The 16,244-nt window shown below is 43.8% G+C and overlaps 1 protein-coding gene across 2 annotated transcripts in view; it reads right to left on the bottom strand.

Annotated features, from left to right (window-relative positions):
- Positions 1 to 16,244, bottom strand: part of ets1 (v-ets avian erythroblastosis virus E26 oncogene homolog 1) — a 76,142-nt gene that overhangs the window by 27,968 nt on the left and 31,930 nt on the right. The window contains exon 1 of one of the 2 annotated variants that reach the window (XM_017709096.2): positions 9,447 to 9,785. The exons of the other annotated variant lie outside the window; for it this stretch is intronic. Coding sequence (XP_017564585.1) covers positions 9,447 to 9,507 — 61 coding nt within the window. The 5' untranslated portion in view covers positions 9,508 to 9,785. Of the gene's footprint in view, positions 1 to 9,446; positions 9,786 to 16,244 lie in introns of those variants that run through there. 2 annotated transcript variants of the gene reach the window in all.

Raw genomic sequence — 16,244 nt, 5'->3', positions numbered from 1 at the left:
GGGTTTGCGTGGGTGTTATTGTTTTGATGTGACCTTGTCTGCACCAGTGTCTGACCAGAGGTGAGCGAGAGGGTGCAAGCTGAGAGAGATGCGAGGAAGATAGATGCACTTTGTTAAGTTAAAGAGATTTTCCTCAATTTGAAGTACTCTCTGCAATGGAGAAACAAGAAGCATTGTTAAATGAAGGGCTTCTTTGCACACATACAAGAAAGCCACAGCTTTAGGAAATTGGTGCATTAATGGTACAATCTGAGTGGTGATGCACTTCCAGTGGTGCGTATCGTAATGTAAACAGTTTAAATATTTAGTCAAAATAAAACTGCTCACACAACGTCATATCAAAACCTCGTTTCCGATTTGAATTAACAGCTAGATGTTAGACATTTAATGATGAATGGGCCAGTAGAAATGGATCGATATTATCTTAACATCCGTCTAAGTTTAGAACATTAAAGAAAATGTGGTATCAGGCCCACAGAAAGGGAGAAAGGCATAAATGCTAGCAGAGACTGTGTGAGACAGTGAGCTATCCTTCTCTCAGCAGGATGCCTTACTGCCCCCTGCCTTTAAGTGCCTCTGCAGGGGTCCGAGAGCCCTTCTCTTGGCCAGCCGGACGTGACGGTGTTATCAGAACCACTTTGTTGTAGATCTTTATCTTCAGCTTTCTCCAAAAGCATGTTAGGGGCAAGCTGTAAACCCAGGCTAGGATGAAGGAGGGTCATTCACCCAAGCAGAGGGAGTGGGGAAGGGGGGGGCACAGAGGGCAATGGGTGGGGCTCAACACTGAGAGAGGTGCTTGTTCTGCCCACTATTTGGATTTCCATCTCAATTAGAAGCAATGGCTGGGCCAGGCCTGCGACAGGAATAGCAGCGGCTCCCCCAGAGGCAGTGCCAAGGCTGGACGGCCGGCCGGATGGCTGGGATCATGAGCAGGGGGTTCTCCCGCCCCGGAACAATGTGGCTATTCTTGGAAGCACAGACGGAGGATGCCCTAACACACACATACACACATACACATGAATCAAGCAGGGGATTCACATTATTATCACCACTCTTCATATACCAGTGAGTTGCAAAGAACAGTACCACTTTAAAATAAGACTTCCCTTATAAAGTGTTCATGTATTGTTTAAAATTAGTGTATGAATGGTTATTAATAAGGTTATAAAGACCTTAAAATCATTAATAAGCAGTTACAACTCATGAATAATAAGGACAACAGTGACTTGTTGTTTGTCTAATAGTAACATGCATTTAGACATTTAGACCTTACATTTTGATGTTTACTGGTCTTATTTTGTCTTCTCCATCAGTCAGCATTAAACCTGTCGAGCTCATCACAAATGCTGTTCAGCTAGATATTACAGCTAACTGTTCATTAATGTGTTATAACTGCTTATCAATGATTTTAAAGTGTTTATGACCTAACTAATAACCATTAACTCCATTCATAAACACCATTCATAAGCACTTCATAAGGGTAGTCTTATTTTAAAGTGGTACCCAAAGAACAAAGATGTTTCACCTTCTGCTTATGTGTTAGGAAATGAATCGTCAGTAATGACAAAGACCCAAAAGGCACAAGATGCTAATTTTTTAGCAGGTTACAAAGACATCAATGCACTTCTTACTCATGCACAACTGGCAGCCTTCAACTCTGTGGTAAGTAGGGCAAAAAGACATATATGTTAATCACTATGACAATTGTGGCCTTTCTGATACTGATATTACTGCTTTATGCAAACGAGGCCTTTGACACATCACTGAATTTTATTGTGCTGACAAATTGCAGACCATCCTAACGTGCAACTCTCTAGGCAATCGGACAGAGCAATACAGTCCTAGATAGCGGCCTATGCACAGGTGTGCATGATCCAATAAGAATAAAGAAGATTGGTGAAGTTTTCAGCAAAGTTTACCAAGGTTTTTCGATAAACTTCAAGGAAAATTGCAATAGCGGTATCTAACAAATGGATCACAATGCGGTATTATGGGGTCCTGATCTCAAGATGCTAACAGTGATTAAGGTGCATCTGCAGGTGTGATTAACTGTAAGCTTTGCAGTGGCAGGTCTGCACTGCAGAGTTTGCAGTTGCGTCCACATGCACGCGCGTGCACTCGGTTCAGGAGACGTTGCATGAACTGTTTAGACCTGTGAAACAAACAAACGCCAAACACGACAAACAGTTTACTTTCTCAGCAACATCCTCCCACCCATCCTAAAGCACAAACCTCTGTTAAGAGGATGCAACGCTGGAAGATGGGGCAGTAATGCACTGCTGAAAGACTCAAAAGGCAGAACTATTATATGTGGATGTTCAGTTGTGCCTGAGCTACGATTACGATCAAGCAGCCTTTGTAATGCTGGAGTGATTGAGTAAGGAAAAAGCTCTGTGTGTAATTAGCAGTGGGGTGGCTAATGGTTTCTGTGTACTGTGGGGCCAGCCGAGGGCCAACGGGCACATACTCACTAAATGAATTCCCTGCAGACCACAATGTTTTCATGTAGCATGCCACACATTCTGGCGTTGTTTTACTATCGTTAATGCAGGTTTTGTGTTTGCATTTATGTGCGTCTGTCTGCATGCATCTTCTTAAATTGTGATCCTCAAACCAAAGTACTGTGCTTTTATTCTGAGGCGACAAATTCCAATTACCAAATTATCTATATAAAGAGTAAAAGCACCACTGAATGTCACTGACATGCCAAAAATAGACGCCTGGAATTAGTGGCAGGCGGTATGAAAGAGATGAAGCCATCTGACACAAACGGCTTACTGGAGATGACATCTGCATCGGTGGGTTTCTTTTGGTATCATCAAAGTGACACCTAACAACCCACCACTTACAGCACAGAAGCAAAGTCTTTCTATAGTAATGAACTTGAATGTCAAGCAGACATACCTGCCTTCGTCTTTAACGTGACACCTGCAATTGAGCAAAAGGGGTTAAAGAACCGACTTAAATCCAAACCATGCAATTCTGCCATTGTTATTTTTCCAGTTTCCCGTTAGCAAAGTTCCAAGAATGCAGGAACACTACATATGTTCACACACTGGGAAAAAAATCACATATTTTAAAGCATACTCTCTGGGTCTCTGCTAATAAAGCAGGCTAGCCCTGCTCTGCTGTTTTATGAGAAAGACTGAGTTGCTGGGTCCTGCTGAGCTTTGCTAGTGTATGTGAACAGCGTCAAAGACTACTGCCCATTATGGCCGCCCCTGGGAACCAGTCCAGATGCCTACGTCGATTGCTGTTGCTGCTCTCAGCCGTGAACCCTGTGAGTAAGCCTTTTCTGTCTGAGACATGCTACAGAAGGTGAAGAGAAGGAGGCCCAGCTGCGATGGCTGCCTGAGATGGCCAGAAAACATGCATCTTCCATTCAATTGCACGTCACATGGCTCAAACTAACCTAAAGAGAATCGTAAAGGCCGAGGGACTCACTCCAGCCAAACACCTGGACAGCAGAGTGCGGTCACTGTATGCTGCAGAGGATCCAAACCCCGTACAGGATGATACCATATGTAGCGGAAACTGTAGCCAGACGTGCTCTTTCAACACAGTACCTCTGCGAGGAGCTCCCGTTTGCAAGGGTGAATGCAGAAATAGCATAATTGTAAAAGCAGCTCATGGCCTGTGAGTCCAAAAACAGGTGGTTTGGTGAAAGACAAGACACTGAGTGAAGGTCCAGGAGTTGGGACCAGCTTCCACTGTGTATGCTTAGCTATTCATTTTGTATAAAGTATAAAGCTTACATATGCTTACACACACACACACACACACACACAGATATATATATATATATATATATATATATATATATATATATATATATATATATATATATGTATATGTATATATATATATATATATATATATATATATATATATATATATATATATATATATATGTATAAGAACTTTTTGGACCTCCTTCCCAGCTTCTGTTGCTGCCACCATCATATTTCTTTACTAAATCATGGTTTAGTTAGTCAAAAGCCACCCACAATACCACCTAGTGGATATATCAGCAAACCAGTCAAATAATCAAACTGGTCTAAGCGACCTCTAGTAAGGACAAGGCCTCCTGCAACTCTCGTCAAACATGCAGGTAAAGTGAGACACTCAGCACTGTCTCCAAACCATAGCCACATATTTTCAATTGATTCACAGCACATATGGGACCACGGAGACGGTAATAAAACAGCCATAGCAGCAATGCCAGAAGGTGGCACTGCGAGAGAGGCACCGCTAGGGCTGGCTTACTCATCTTCAGAGCCGCCTGCCACCCAGGAGGCTGTCTGGAGCCCATCAGCAGGTCCTCGTGAGTCCTTGCTGGGCGAGCGCTGAGGGCTCGAGGGGGTGGGAGGGGTGGCATTGCCCATCAGAGGCTGTGACTCAGTAATTAGCCTGTAACAGGCAGCTGGGACGAGACAATGAAGAAGCAGACAGACACCACATCAGGGTGAGACGCGACAAAAAAGGCGCATGTGTGCTGCAGAGGGAGGGAATGAGGCTAGGAAAAAAAGAAGAGTGGGGGGCAAGACATAGATGGAAAGGAGGAATGAGATGCTGTAAAGAGTTGAAAAGAAAACAATCCAGCTTGTTTTTTCTCCCCCGCTTGGGGACACACTGTTTCTTTTGTTTTTGTTTTGGTTTTTGCATGAAGCTTTGGAGACGGCAGCCAGGGTTGGCTGTCAAGAAGTCGACTCCGTTATAAAAATGGGTCAAGTCTGCTGCAACACATCCGAAAGAATGTTCTCCTGTCCCATCACCGATCCATAGGTGTTAAGAGACACAGGTTAACATGTCAGCTACGTCTTGAACAGTCTGGACTGTCAAAAGTCTCTACTCTGTCTAGCACATGCTCACTATTTAGAAGCCAGTTGTGTCTGAAGGTAAATGCTCCCCACCCCCATTTGATGACTACATGTTAAAGGGAACAATAAATATGTGTGGTCACAAGTCAGGCATTCTCAAAGGCGAGTCATTTAGCCAACGCACATTCTGCCAAAGGGGAGTCATTTCACCAGTGCACGTCACTAAGAAGCAAGACTTGTTTCATCTAAGAGTGTTTGGCCAGAGCTCAAAAACTCTGCTTTGACAACAATGCCCATATTCCTTGAGTATAAAGTGATCTGTATATATTAAATCCTCAACTGTAAAACATATTCTGCCTTATGATTACAAATGAGGGAGGTGCAATAAAGAAGGTGCAAGAATGTGGTAAGTGAGCTTGCTCAGGTCCTCCACTCTTTGGCATGCCTCACATCTCTCATTAAAAAAAATAAAAAATACTTTTGGCCTGACTCGTAAAGTGTTCAGAGACCTATTAAAAACGAGCTGGGACCTAGTCATTTGTTTTGCTTTGCCAGCCACCCACATCAGATGAGTGTGCATCACCTAGCTTAATGTTTGCACAGCTGCCAGGGTGCCCAGCATGCCCGCAGTCTGGCAAAGAGAGCCTGGGCTGGGCTCTTGCTAGGGCAACGGGCAGGGAACTGTGAAAACCCTCAGGCTGGAACTTCTTATGCAACATGGGGAAAAAGGCTGATCTTTGCAAATTCCTGACTGGCAGCTGATTAGCAGGGGTCAGTTTTTGACTAACTTTAGCATTAAAAAAAAACAAAAACAATTAGAAGCCAAAACATTATAGATATAGTGTTGTAGTGCTGCCATTAGGTAGGCATGCACAATCATTCTGTCAAAAGCTAAAAAGGCCTCAGACTATTTTTTATAGTGGATTCAGCGCTATACGATGCTCTTAGTGAGAGGGTATATGCTAGCAGGCCATTAGCAAGGATTGCAAGGCTTGTGAGGTCACTGTGTCTCAAGGCTGCACAATGTAACTGATGAATGCTGATAATGTGGTCCATTGTTGATAGTGCGTATCTATGAAGTGTGTGTGTGAGACGATCAAGCGCAACGTCTTAATCAGATAAAAGAGGGCAACAGGCAGCCCACCCAGCCCTTACACATTCCTGTCACTCGCTGAACCCTGGCTTCCAACAGAGAGAGGGAGCGAGAGAGAGAGAGAAAGAGAAAGAGAAAGAAGGAAGCACCCTCATCAACAGCTACTTCTTTCTGCAGCCTGAAACAAGTGGGTGGGAGGTGACCTCTGGCTTTCTCTCATGTTGTTGCTGACCCACTTGGCCGTGCTAAGTACTCTTTGGTCAGACATGAAAGAAGCAGCCCTGTCGTCAAGCGCTTTGACACGAACCATCACGAGTGCACATCTTAGCTCATCCTGCAGGCTCAGACGTTTGATACTGTTTTGTTTGCTGGGTCTTTATGCTGGTGAAAATGCTAGCTAGTTTGGCTTATGGTGCCCTTTGAGGCTGCACTAGCGTGTGGTTTGCATCTGCATCTGGTTCAGAATGTATAAGTCATGGCTGCAACCTTCATGAGCGCCGGTCCTGAGGAACATTTGCCTCAGGGGCTGCGTTGCTTGGGCTAAAACACATGAGTGTGCAAACCCAGTCGTATTCAGGCAGTTCAATTTGTGAACCTAAGGGCTCTCGCTGAGGCCATCGTCCTACTGGAGCCTCCATTGTCTGTTCTTCCTCTATTTGTCTTTATAGTAAATCAGATCATCTCCGATGAACTCTAAACTACTTCTGTGTGGCTCTTGACTTGATTCATTTAGCTTGACAATTCATCACCTTTGTGTAAACAGAAGGAAGAGAGAGAAAAGAAAAGAGACAGAGGAAAGGACACCGAGAAGCTGAGAGAATTCAAGCATGCATTGACAAAATAAAACTAGCCAAGAGGTCAGAAGTCCATGTTAATGGTTGTTTTCACCTAATAACGCCTGTCAAACAGTTCCATAGTGTCAGTGGACAACAGCAGAGCTAATGGAGCACACTGCATGGTTGGATTTGGGGTAGGACTGCATGGTATGAATGGGAAATATGGCAAAAATATGATGTTACAATACTTAAAGCCACTGTCAAGACACATGATACATACCCCCCCACCCCCAGGTTTGGTAGGTTGGAAAATAATGCACCAGTAATGCCATATTTAAGCAATTCTATCACAAACTATGAGTGCAATCTTTATTTTTCGTATACACCACTTCATGTTTTGGGCTGCACTACAATGTCGACATTGCCGGGACTCAAACAATCTCCACCACTTGGACACTCTAAATATCTTAGAATGGAATCCGCCAATATTCTTTAAGCACTCGAATGCCCAAAGTTTTAATACACACTTCTATAACCTAAGAATAGCTCAACCTGTTTGCAATCAAGACCAAGTACTTTCTGAATATTAAGCCTTAGAATGTAATAAGGGATTTTAATGAGTTAAGTACTAAAGATGTCCACAACATGTTCCCAAAAGCTTATCCTTAAGTTCATGAAAACAATATCATATTATCATTTCTCCCACCCCTCGCGCTTGGTTGGTTGCTTTCTGCTTTTCTGCACCTTCGTCCCTCTTTCCTTCTTCTCTTTCAATCCCACAGCCTCCAACCTGTTGCTACATCCGCAGCCCACCAAGGATGCACACATGCTGTAGTTTGTTTCCCCGTGTAACATGTACAAAGAGTGGAGGAGCAGGCCAGATTAAAGCAAGCCCTATGCTGATAGTTCGTTCTTTGGCAGTGAAGATTGCTAACCCAGGGCTTTCCCGACTGACCAGGCAAGAGGGAGCCTGTGTTGTGAAATGGTTTTGCAAGATAGCGCAAAGTTTTGGCAAGTGCAGTGCAACTATCAGCAACTTTTTTTTTTTTTTTTTCTTAAATAGCACACAAGTGTTTTTCCATGCGCCTGATAAAAATGTGTGAGCGTGCGAGAGAGGGTCGTCTGTGTGTGTGTATGTGTGTGTGCGCACTTGTGTTTATGTGCATATTCATGTGTGCATGCGATTCACATCTTACACCTCAGACAGCGGTCAGCTTTCAGCATGACACGCTTGTGGGGACTAACACGTTTCCATGATGTATCTACAGCTGGTGCGGTGTGTGCGTTTGAGAGAGATTGAGCGAGAGAGCCCGAGAGATAGTGTGAGAGAGAGAGAGAGAGAGAGAGAGAGCGAGAGAGAGAGAGAGAGAGAGAGAGAAAGAGGGAGTATCGTTCAGAGATGTCAGCTTTTTTCGCTCAGGAAAACCAGCGGCCACTGAACTCCCGCTGCCCCGCTGACCGAGCACGAACAAGGTCACGTTCGAAAAAGTGCATTGGACGAGTGAACAGCAAGTCTAAGGCTATATTCACCCTCGCAGACACCCCTTCGCACACTCTCTGTAAGCATTAACTAGCCTGCACACTCATCACCTCAGGCCGTGCCTAAGGAGTGTCTTGTCAGGACAGTGAGGGGGAGGACGATAATGCTGACTGCTTAAAGCCGCATGGCATGCGCCCTCCCTCCGCCCTTTGGCCGTCCTGGGACGCTGCAATGATGTGGTATGAATGGGCAGTGAAACAGCATCATGACAAGTAACGTTCCGCCGGCACTTGGCAACCGAGGCATAGGCAAGATTCAACGTTCAACAAGGTGGGGGGTGAGAGAGCGACAGATACAGACATAGACAGAAAACGAGAGACATCTGCTGTACATCTGAAATAAAAGTGATGCCTTGGATTTACACACTTTTTTTTCACACAACAAACATTTTCAAATGAAGCACTTCACTCATCCCAATGTAGGCTATGATGCTCAAACTTCTCAAACCCCACAGCAGCTAGATTTGAGACGGGATTCAGTCGGATATCGCTGATCCCGATACCTGATATCGGATCGGTGGCATCTCTAGAAATAACACAGCCATCATTTTTGAATCAAGGAAAGTTAACGCATCACTTTTATCCTTTGAAAAGGAAACATGAATGGGTGACCCCACCGTTCTCCAGCACTTTGCTGGACATAAAAAGGGAAACAAGTAACCTGCGTGGATGTTCACTGGTGTGTTGTTTCATCCCTGCTTGCCTCATACAGTCAATAATACTGATCTAGGCAGAAGTTAACATCTGTACAGCTCACCACCACCTCCCACTCCTCCACTCCACAACCAACAGGTATATGTGCGCCACTCAAGAGTCAGCAGGGTTATTAGCCATGGATTCCCTCCTCTCCGTCTGATAACTGATATCTCTCTCGCAGTCAGGCTGTGTGCAGCTCCAGCGCGCTGAAAGGCGATAAATAATTGATGGGCACATCTGGAGCTCTTCGTGGAAACGCATTGTCTTGTTCTTTGGCTGCGCAGCATTTTTGCCTCACAGCATTGAAACTGTCACGACCCGAAAACACGAAACACCCACCTAAACAGGGTTTACCTCAGACCCCGTGCTGTATGAACCCCGTCCAACAAGCTAACTGCTCAAGTCAGTCAAAAAAGTTAGGCGCCATAAAACGCCTCACAAAAAAAGACGCTCGAGCGCCAGCGCCAAACATCCAGTATTTCAAGCAGAGAGGGGGAAAAAAAGCGTTTCGCTTTTACTCACCGTCCACTTTTTCAGATTTTATTATAGTTAGCGTCGGTTTCATATCGACAGCTGCCGTCATGGTCTCGCATTCAATGTGTTTCTTCTCTACTGTAGTTCCAAAACACACTGTTACAGTTCACGTGCTTCTCCTTCAGCTCCGGTAACGGCTCAAGGTAGCCTACTGAGGGGGGAAGAAACACTGACGGGTTTTCCTCCTTTTTCTACTAATGGTCCCCAAAATGATACCCTGTTTCTCACATACAAAGTTCTCTTTCGTTCTCCCTCTCTTTCTCTCTCTCCCTCCTTCACTCACTCACTCTCTCTCTCTCTCTCTCTCTCTCTCCCTCCCTCCGTCTCTCTACCTCAGTCAGGGCGTTGCTGTGGGGTCTAGCCTCTCGTGTTCGTTTTTCTTTTTTTCCACGCCCGTTTACAGACAAACCCCGCCCTCGTGCGCTGCGATTGGGTGGGAGTAATCCGTGCTGTGCGCTACGATTGGTTAGCCGTTTACACATGTATGCTCTTGAGGGACGGTTTGTGAGTACAACCTAATAACCAATCCTAGCGAAGGTGGGCGGTTATTGTCGGAAAACGGGTGGGGAAAACACGACGCTATGAATGGGGGCGGCGCCGACAGTGATTCACAATTCAATTACATTCCTTTCAGCTCTCCCTCCATGAGAATATCGTCACGTTTTCTGGTGGGTCCCGAGGGAGCTCCGTCTTACTATCACATTTGGCCTGAAAAAGGCTCTTTATTGATTTATTTATGTTATTTCTATTTTTTTTTATTCATTTTTTTGGACACACTCCTGCTCTTGATTAGTTCTGGGAACTTCTATGGCTTCTTATACGGGCTACTTCAGCAAAGAGAGGCAGATGTTGGAAAAGGGCGATTTCACACAGGAGCAGAAGTCACGTCTTGTACATACTCACTGTGAGCAGAGTTGAGCAATCTCTCTCAAAAGAAATGAGAATACCCAGCTACAGTGATGCAACTGGTTGCTTCATTTGTAACACCACATGGTGCATAAATATCCATGAATCATTATTTGCTTGTTTAGTGATGTCCAGTGCCAAACTAACGCTGACCTCCAAATGTCGAATATCCTATGTCTCATCTCCTGACCTCACTGCGATGGGAAACAATTTGTCAGTCTGTTTAAAAGCTCTGATAAATTGACCACATTGGATCTTGACACTGCGCCTCTTTCCAAAACTCACAAGCTCCAACGTTCCTCTTTGCTTGCCCTTACTGGAGGATAGAAGTCCAATCAAAGCAAATCAGGAATAATGTTCAATGGGCCGGCCACCTGGCCAAGACTGTTGGCGTGGGACTGTTGTGAAGGGAGCAAGTGCCCTCGTAACGCTGGCCCAAACCTCATAAACACCTCAGAGTATTTCCTGCCCACCTTGACTGGGCCTATAAAAACCCAAACCTGCCATTTTACAGAGGATCTTCTCACCGCATCTACAGGGCCGTCCTAGACAAGCGTTTGGGAAAGGCCAGCGGCGGAGGTTTCGAAGAGGTTGGGAGATCAAACTGGATTGGAAACCTCTTGGTTCCTCTTCAGAGATTGCTGAAATTAGCTGAGAACTGACCATTGTGGCTGCTTACAACTTACTCAACTTGTCCTTTCACCATCACAGCCTGTAATTGCAAGCTCTCTTTGTCCATGGTCTATATTAAGATTATCTTCACAGAGGCAGCCTCGGTTAGAAAGAGATAACTAATCGGGGTGAGCTAAATTAAACCTGTCCTTAATGGTTTTGGGTGAGACATTATGGTCCATTATAGTCCATGACTGAAGTAGAGGGAGATGGAGAAGAGAGGATTGGTGTTGTTTGGGGGGGTACGTCTGTGCCCGCATTAAGTTAATTAGCTGCCATGGTAACGGATCGCCATCACGATTGTCATTGTGCTGATCGGCTCATTTCCCAAGTGGAACTCAACGCTTTTGACAACTGTGAGAAGAGGCTGTCAAAAACCATTCATCCACGTCGGGAGCAAACGGCAAGCTATGGCGTTTCCGAAAATGAAAACCAGCCTTTTTGCTAGTCTTAATCAAAGATCCTTTCTTAGCAGCAAAAACCGCATGTTGCATTTCAACCCCACCAGGCTAAATAACCCTGTTAGCCTGGTCAATACTGGCTGGTCTTGCTCAGCAGCAAGTCTGGCCATGATGCCACCCATCTTCAAATGGATCCGAGAGAGCAGGGAGCCAGTGTTATTGATCAGCTATGGATTTTTTAAACAGGGATCCCTCGCATGCTAGCCATTAGCCCGTCTGGATAACGTTTCAGCCGACAGATATGAGCGATGGCGCAAAATGCTCAGATCTTAAGGGGGCTCCTGCGGTCAGAGCCTCGGTCTCGAAGGCCCTTCAAGCCAGAGGGCTGGAGGAGGGCAATAAAAGTGGGAGGCGATCTCCCACTCCCCCACCACCCCTTTTAGTCACTTGTTCATTCACTGGTTCTCTCCCTCCTTCTCTCACTAGCCCTCTTTGTTTTAGCCTTAATGAGCTCCTTGTATAGTCTTTAAAAGGACAAGCTAGGCTCCTCAGTGCCCAGAGGCAGCCATTAAGACTAATGGGGTTGCTGACTAATATCATAGACAGGGCTTGCTGAGTGGCATTTTTCTCTTTATAGGAGGAGACGGAGGTGGAGGAGGTGGGGGAGTCAGCGGGGTACTTGAAGCCTGTCATTTCTTCATGCTGCTTTGATGCAGCAATGGAAGCGCTTATTGAGCGATTGGACATCAATGCTGTAAATGCCTGTTAGTGGGATTCTATAGATGGAGTCCATGGGGTTAACCGAGTTAGTTTTAATTGGGAAGGGGCTGCTGGTCATTTATGTGTTATGTCTAATCTGGCGTCACCTAAACACTGATAAATATTCGGGGCGTTCACAGCAGAGGCTTGTCAAAAAAAAAGAAAGGGCTGGTATTTTTTGAAGTGGGTTGTCTCTGATGGGATGGAAAAATAAAACTCCATGATTCCAGAAACACCTCCACAATGGAAAAAAGGCAAGCTCTCCATCATCATAATGATCATATCATCATCATCATCATCATCATCATCATCCTCATCATCATCATCATCATCATCATCTTTTACACACAACCGCACATGCTTTTTGACTCCTAATTTGTTTTTTGAGAAGTCTGACTCTGGAAGGATCTGGGAAAACCCTCTGCTCTGACGTGAGAGAGCTTCCGAACCTCGTGATGCGCTCGCCTGCAAACACGAGGGAATGCTGGGCTTGATTCACGAATCCGAAATTCATTCAGTCTCCAAGCCGGACTGTGACTCCAACTCCTGAAGTTGTTGACTCCCCAAAACAAAGCTGTCGCTGGGATACAGCTGTGGAAAAAGCATTCTCTCTCTTTCTTGTTGGCCCATCTGCATTATGGGAAGCATGCGCTTTGCTTCTGAGCAGCCCTTAACGCTGTGGGAAATGAGCCCTAAAGACAGCAAGCATCGCACAGCAGCCTGTTTGGCAGTCACTAATCACATAAATCCCCATGCTAGAGTCCTGTAACTCCTATGAATTGACATCTAATATGGCTATTTTGTAGGTAGACTGTATCTAGTAGTTAAAGGTTCTGATGATTTCAGTATTTCACTGTTGCTAGAAGAAAACCTTGCATCTCCACCTTTGACATTTTTCAGTTTTTGTCATAATTTAAAAGTACCTTTTATCCTTTACACTGGTGTGAATTTCATGATAAGTAGACCAAAAGAAATGTCCAGAAATGACTTGGAATAAACTCTGGTTCCATTGACTTACATAAAAGTAAAGTAGGATTTTTCTATCTCCTGCAAAGTTACCATTTTGGAGATACAAGGTTTTCTTCCCACGTCAGCGATATATCACATATTACTTAATTTTTTAATTACATCATATATAATTAATCATTTTTTGTAGGTTAACAGAAGATTATCATTCTGGGATGTACCATCATATTTCAACCATTTTTAACAACCACAGTAAATCTCAAGTTTTTTATGTGTGTGTGTGAAACAGTAAAAGCAAACAACATGTACATAACCCTTTGTCAGTATTGCTTACCCTGCAAAAATGTTGCATCACGTCTGAATTTCTACAAGGTCTCTTGTTCTGCAGCTTTTTGAATTTCATGGTCCACCTTCAATTTCTACATAATTTAAGGTGGAACAAAAAAAAAAAACTGGACACTTCAGACTGATGTAGCTGACCAAGTCAGGCAGCTTCTCGGGGCTAGGAGAGGTAGCGTGACAATTGCTCTGGGGTTCATGTTAGGTTAAGGCTAAAGCTAAAAGATCAGCCATTCCTTTAGATGAACCAGTATACCGTCCGCTACTAGTTGTAATAATGAGCTTTATCATGTTTGCAAAAATCCCAGTGAACATAATAATAAGTTATAGCTTCATATATTTCTAAGAAGCAAAAGTTTTAGTGTGTGCTAAAATGTTGGAGAGCGATTGGCTCTAGTTTTCCAAATGATCTACCCGCTGTTTAAATGACATCAACCACAAATGGGATCATTTGAAACGACAACACCAAATAATTTTGCTTTCAATGTATTTGATTTCTTCCATCTTTAAAATAGGCTGCTGTGGTCAGCCGATACAACACGTCACGTGAATTCAGCCTTAGCCTGTGTTCTGACGCTCGTTATAGTGTTAGCACGATTTTCAACATCCCAGTAAGTGCAACAGCTGTAAAAGAACTCATTTAGGCTCAACATGGAGAGGTTAGTTCAGGCCGCTTTCTGAGCTAGCAAAGCTGAGGCCGGACGCGCGTAACTGCATGGCTTTGATGTCTACCTTTCTCATCCTAAGGAGTGCTGTTGTCATGGTTTCAGCAGTTACGAGATATGAAATCAGGAGCGAAAGGTGGAGGTGCAGCAACAGTAGCAAGCGAGCTGGCCAATCTGCACAAGCACATAAAAATGTCAGCACTGAGAGTCAGGGGCCAAACGCAATCACATTCATCATATCATCACAGCTTGTTCAGTCAAGAAGGGATTAAAAAACGTGGGGACAAAATACGGACCATTTGCATATATATATATATACTTTCCTGTCTATCCATTGGAGTCACTGGTGTTACTGATCCTCGTTGGAGTTACACGTAATAAAGGTAACACCAGAGACGGTTTTAAGGAAAAGTGGCTGCTATGTTGTCAGTCATGGAATATCCACTAAAATATGTAATTTAACCCATTTGTATTCTATTTTTTCACAATTACCTAAGAATAAAGTAGATCACACCAGTGACTTCAACTAAAACCATCATATTAAATCATGATAGATCTTCAGAAAACAGGTTAAAGCAAGTCAAGTAATGTCATCAGTGTGATCTTTATTTCAAAATAAGACATTTTTGTTACGCGATAACACCAGTGACACGACTCCTGGGAACTTTCGTTTTATATTTATTTGGCATTTGTTCTCTTTATGTCAGGTAATTCATATATTCCATAGTCATGGATAGATTATTGTAGTTAAAATTACAAAATATGTTTTATTTTTTTCAAATGATGGCTTCAGCCTTTACACATGACTGTGGGGTGCTTGGAATTCTATATGATTGATTTAAAAAACAATATTGCTAAATTGAGACTAAAGAAGGTGTAATTATTAAAATAACATTGCATTTTTTAAAATGTAAATACATTGTAACTTTAACATGTTTTTTTTAAGTGTAATATATCTGTAAACACTAGTCTGGTCCATCGGAGAGTGTTTTGCACTGGTGTGCGGCAGCAGTCAGTCTCGTCCTGCTTAGAGTCATGAGGACCATGGGGGCTGGGGGGCATTTCAGGAGGGGGTTGGTGATGGAGGTGTGGGTAGGGCTGGGATTCTACTGGGGCCGCCCCCCTGCTGTCCACCATCTCAGAGGAGCAGGCTGCCTGAACAAATGCCGGGCTCTTTCAGAACAATTATTGCCACCAAAAAGCACATCTCACTTGTCCATTAGCTCAACCACGTGTCTGTCCATTCACCCTATTGTGGAACTAATTAAATTACATTGCTCCTGCCCCCCTCCCTCTCCTCCTCTCCTCTCCTCTTCTCTCCTCCACCCTCTGGGCATCTGCTATGTTTCTGTTTCTTAATCTGTCTCTCTCTCTCAATCTCACTTCCTCTCTCTCTTACTTACTCATGTGTTACACATGCCCTCTCTTTATCTCTATAGATGTTTCACTATATATGTGTGTGTGTGTGTGTGTGTGTGTGTGTGTGTGTGTGTATGGGAGTTATGGAATAGTTTTTCCAAGCACTTTTGGAGCATTTCTGGTGGTCCGTTCATCATGAAATTTTGGCACATTGTAAAAGTCCACTGTCATTTTTAAATTCTGTAAAAAATGCCATAAATGGAGATATGTTTCCTTCTTACAGCAGCTATATATCTATATATCTATATCTATCTATCTATCTATCTATCTATCTATCTATCTATCTATCTATCTATCTATCTATCTATACATATATATAATTCTTTAAAAAAATAATTTCTTGAAGCCAGTGTTTTTAAAACCACCACCACCACACACACACCCCTGGTGTACTTCATTAGCTCACACTGTACTTGCAACTATCCAGGCCATTGATCTGACCGAGAAGTCACAGGGCTAAGAACATTATGAATATTTCATATAATGTAGGAATGCATTCGCACACACACACACACACACACACACACACACACACACACACACATACTCACACAAGCCCCTCCACTCACTGACACAACAGATGAAACCTCACCAGAGCTGAGAATATCTTATTTCTCATGCATCTCCCTGTTCTGTATCAGCTACAGATGACTCATGCC

The sequence above is a fragment of the Pygocentrus nattereri genome, chromosome 7 (genome assembly GCF_015220715.1).
Source record: "Pygocentrus nattereri isolate fPygNat1 chromosome 7, fPygNat1.pri, whole genome shotgun sequence".
Classification (NCBI taxonomy): domain Eukaryota; kingdom Metazoa; phylum Chordata; class Actinopteri; order Characiformes; family Serrasalmidae; genus Pygocentrus; species Pygocentrus nattereri.
Note: the sequence above shows the minus strand (reverse complement) of the source record. Positions and strands in the feature narration are given on the sequence as shown.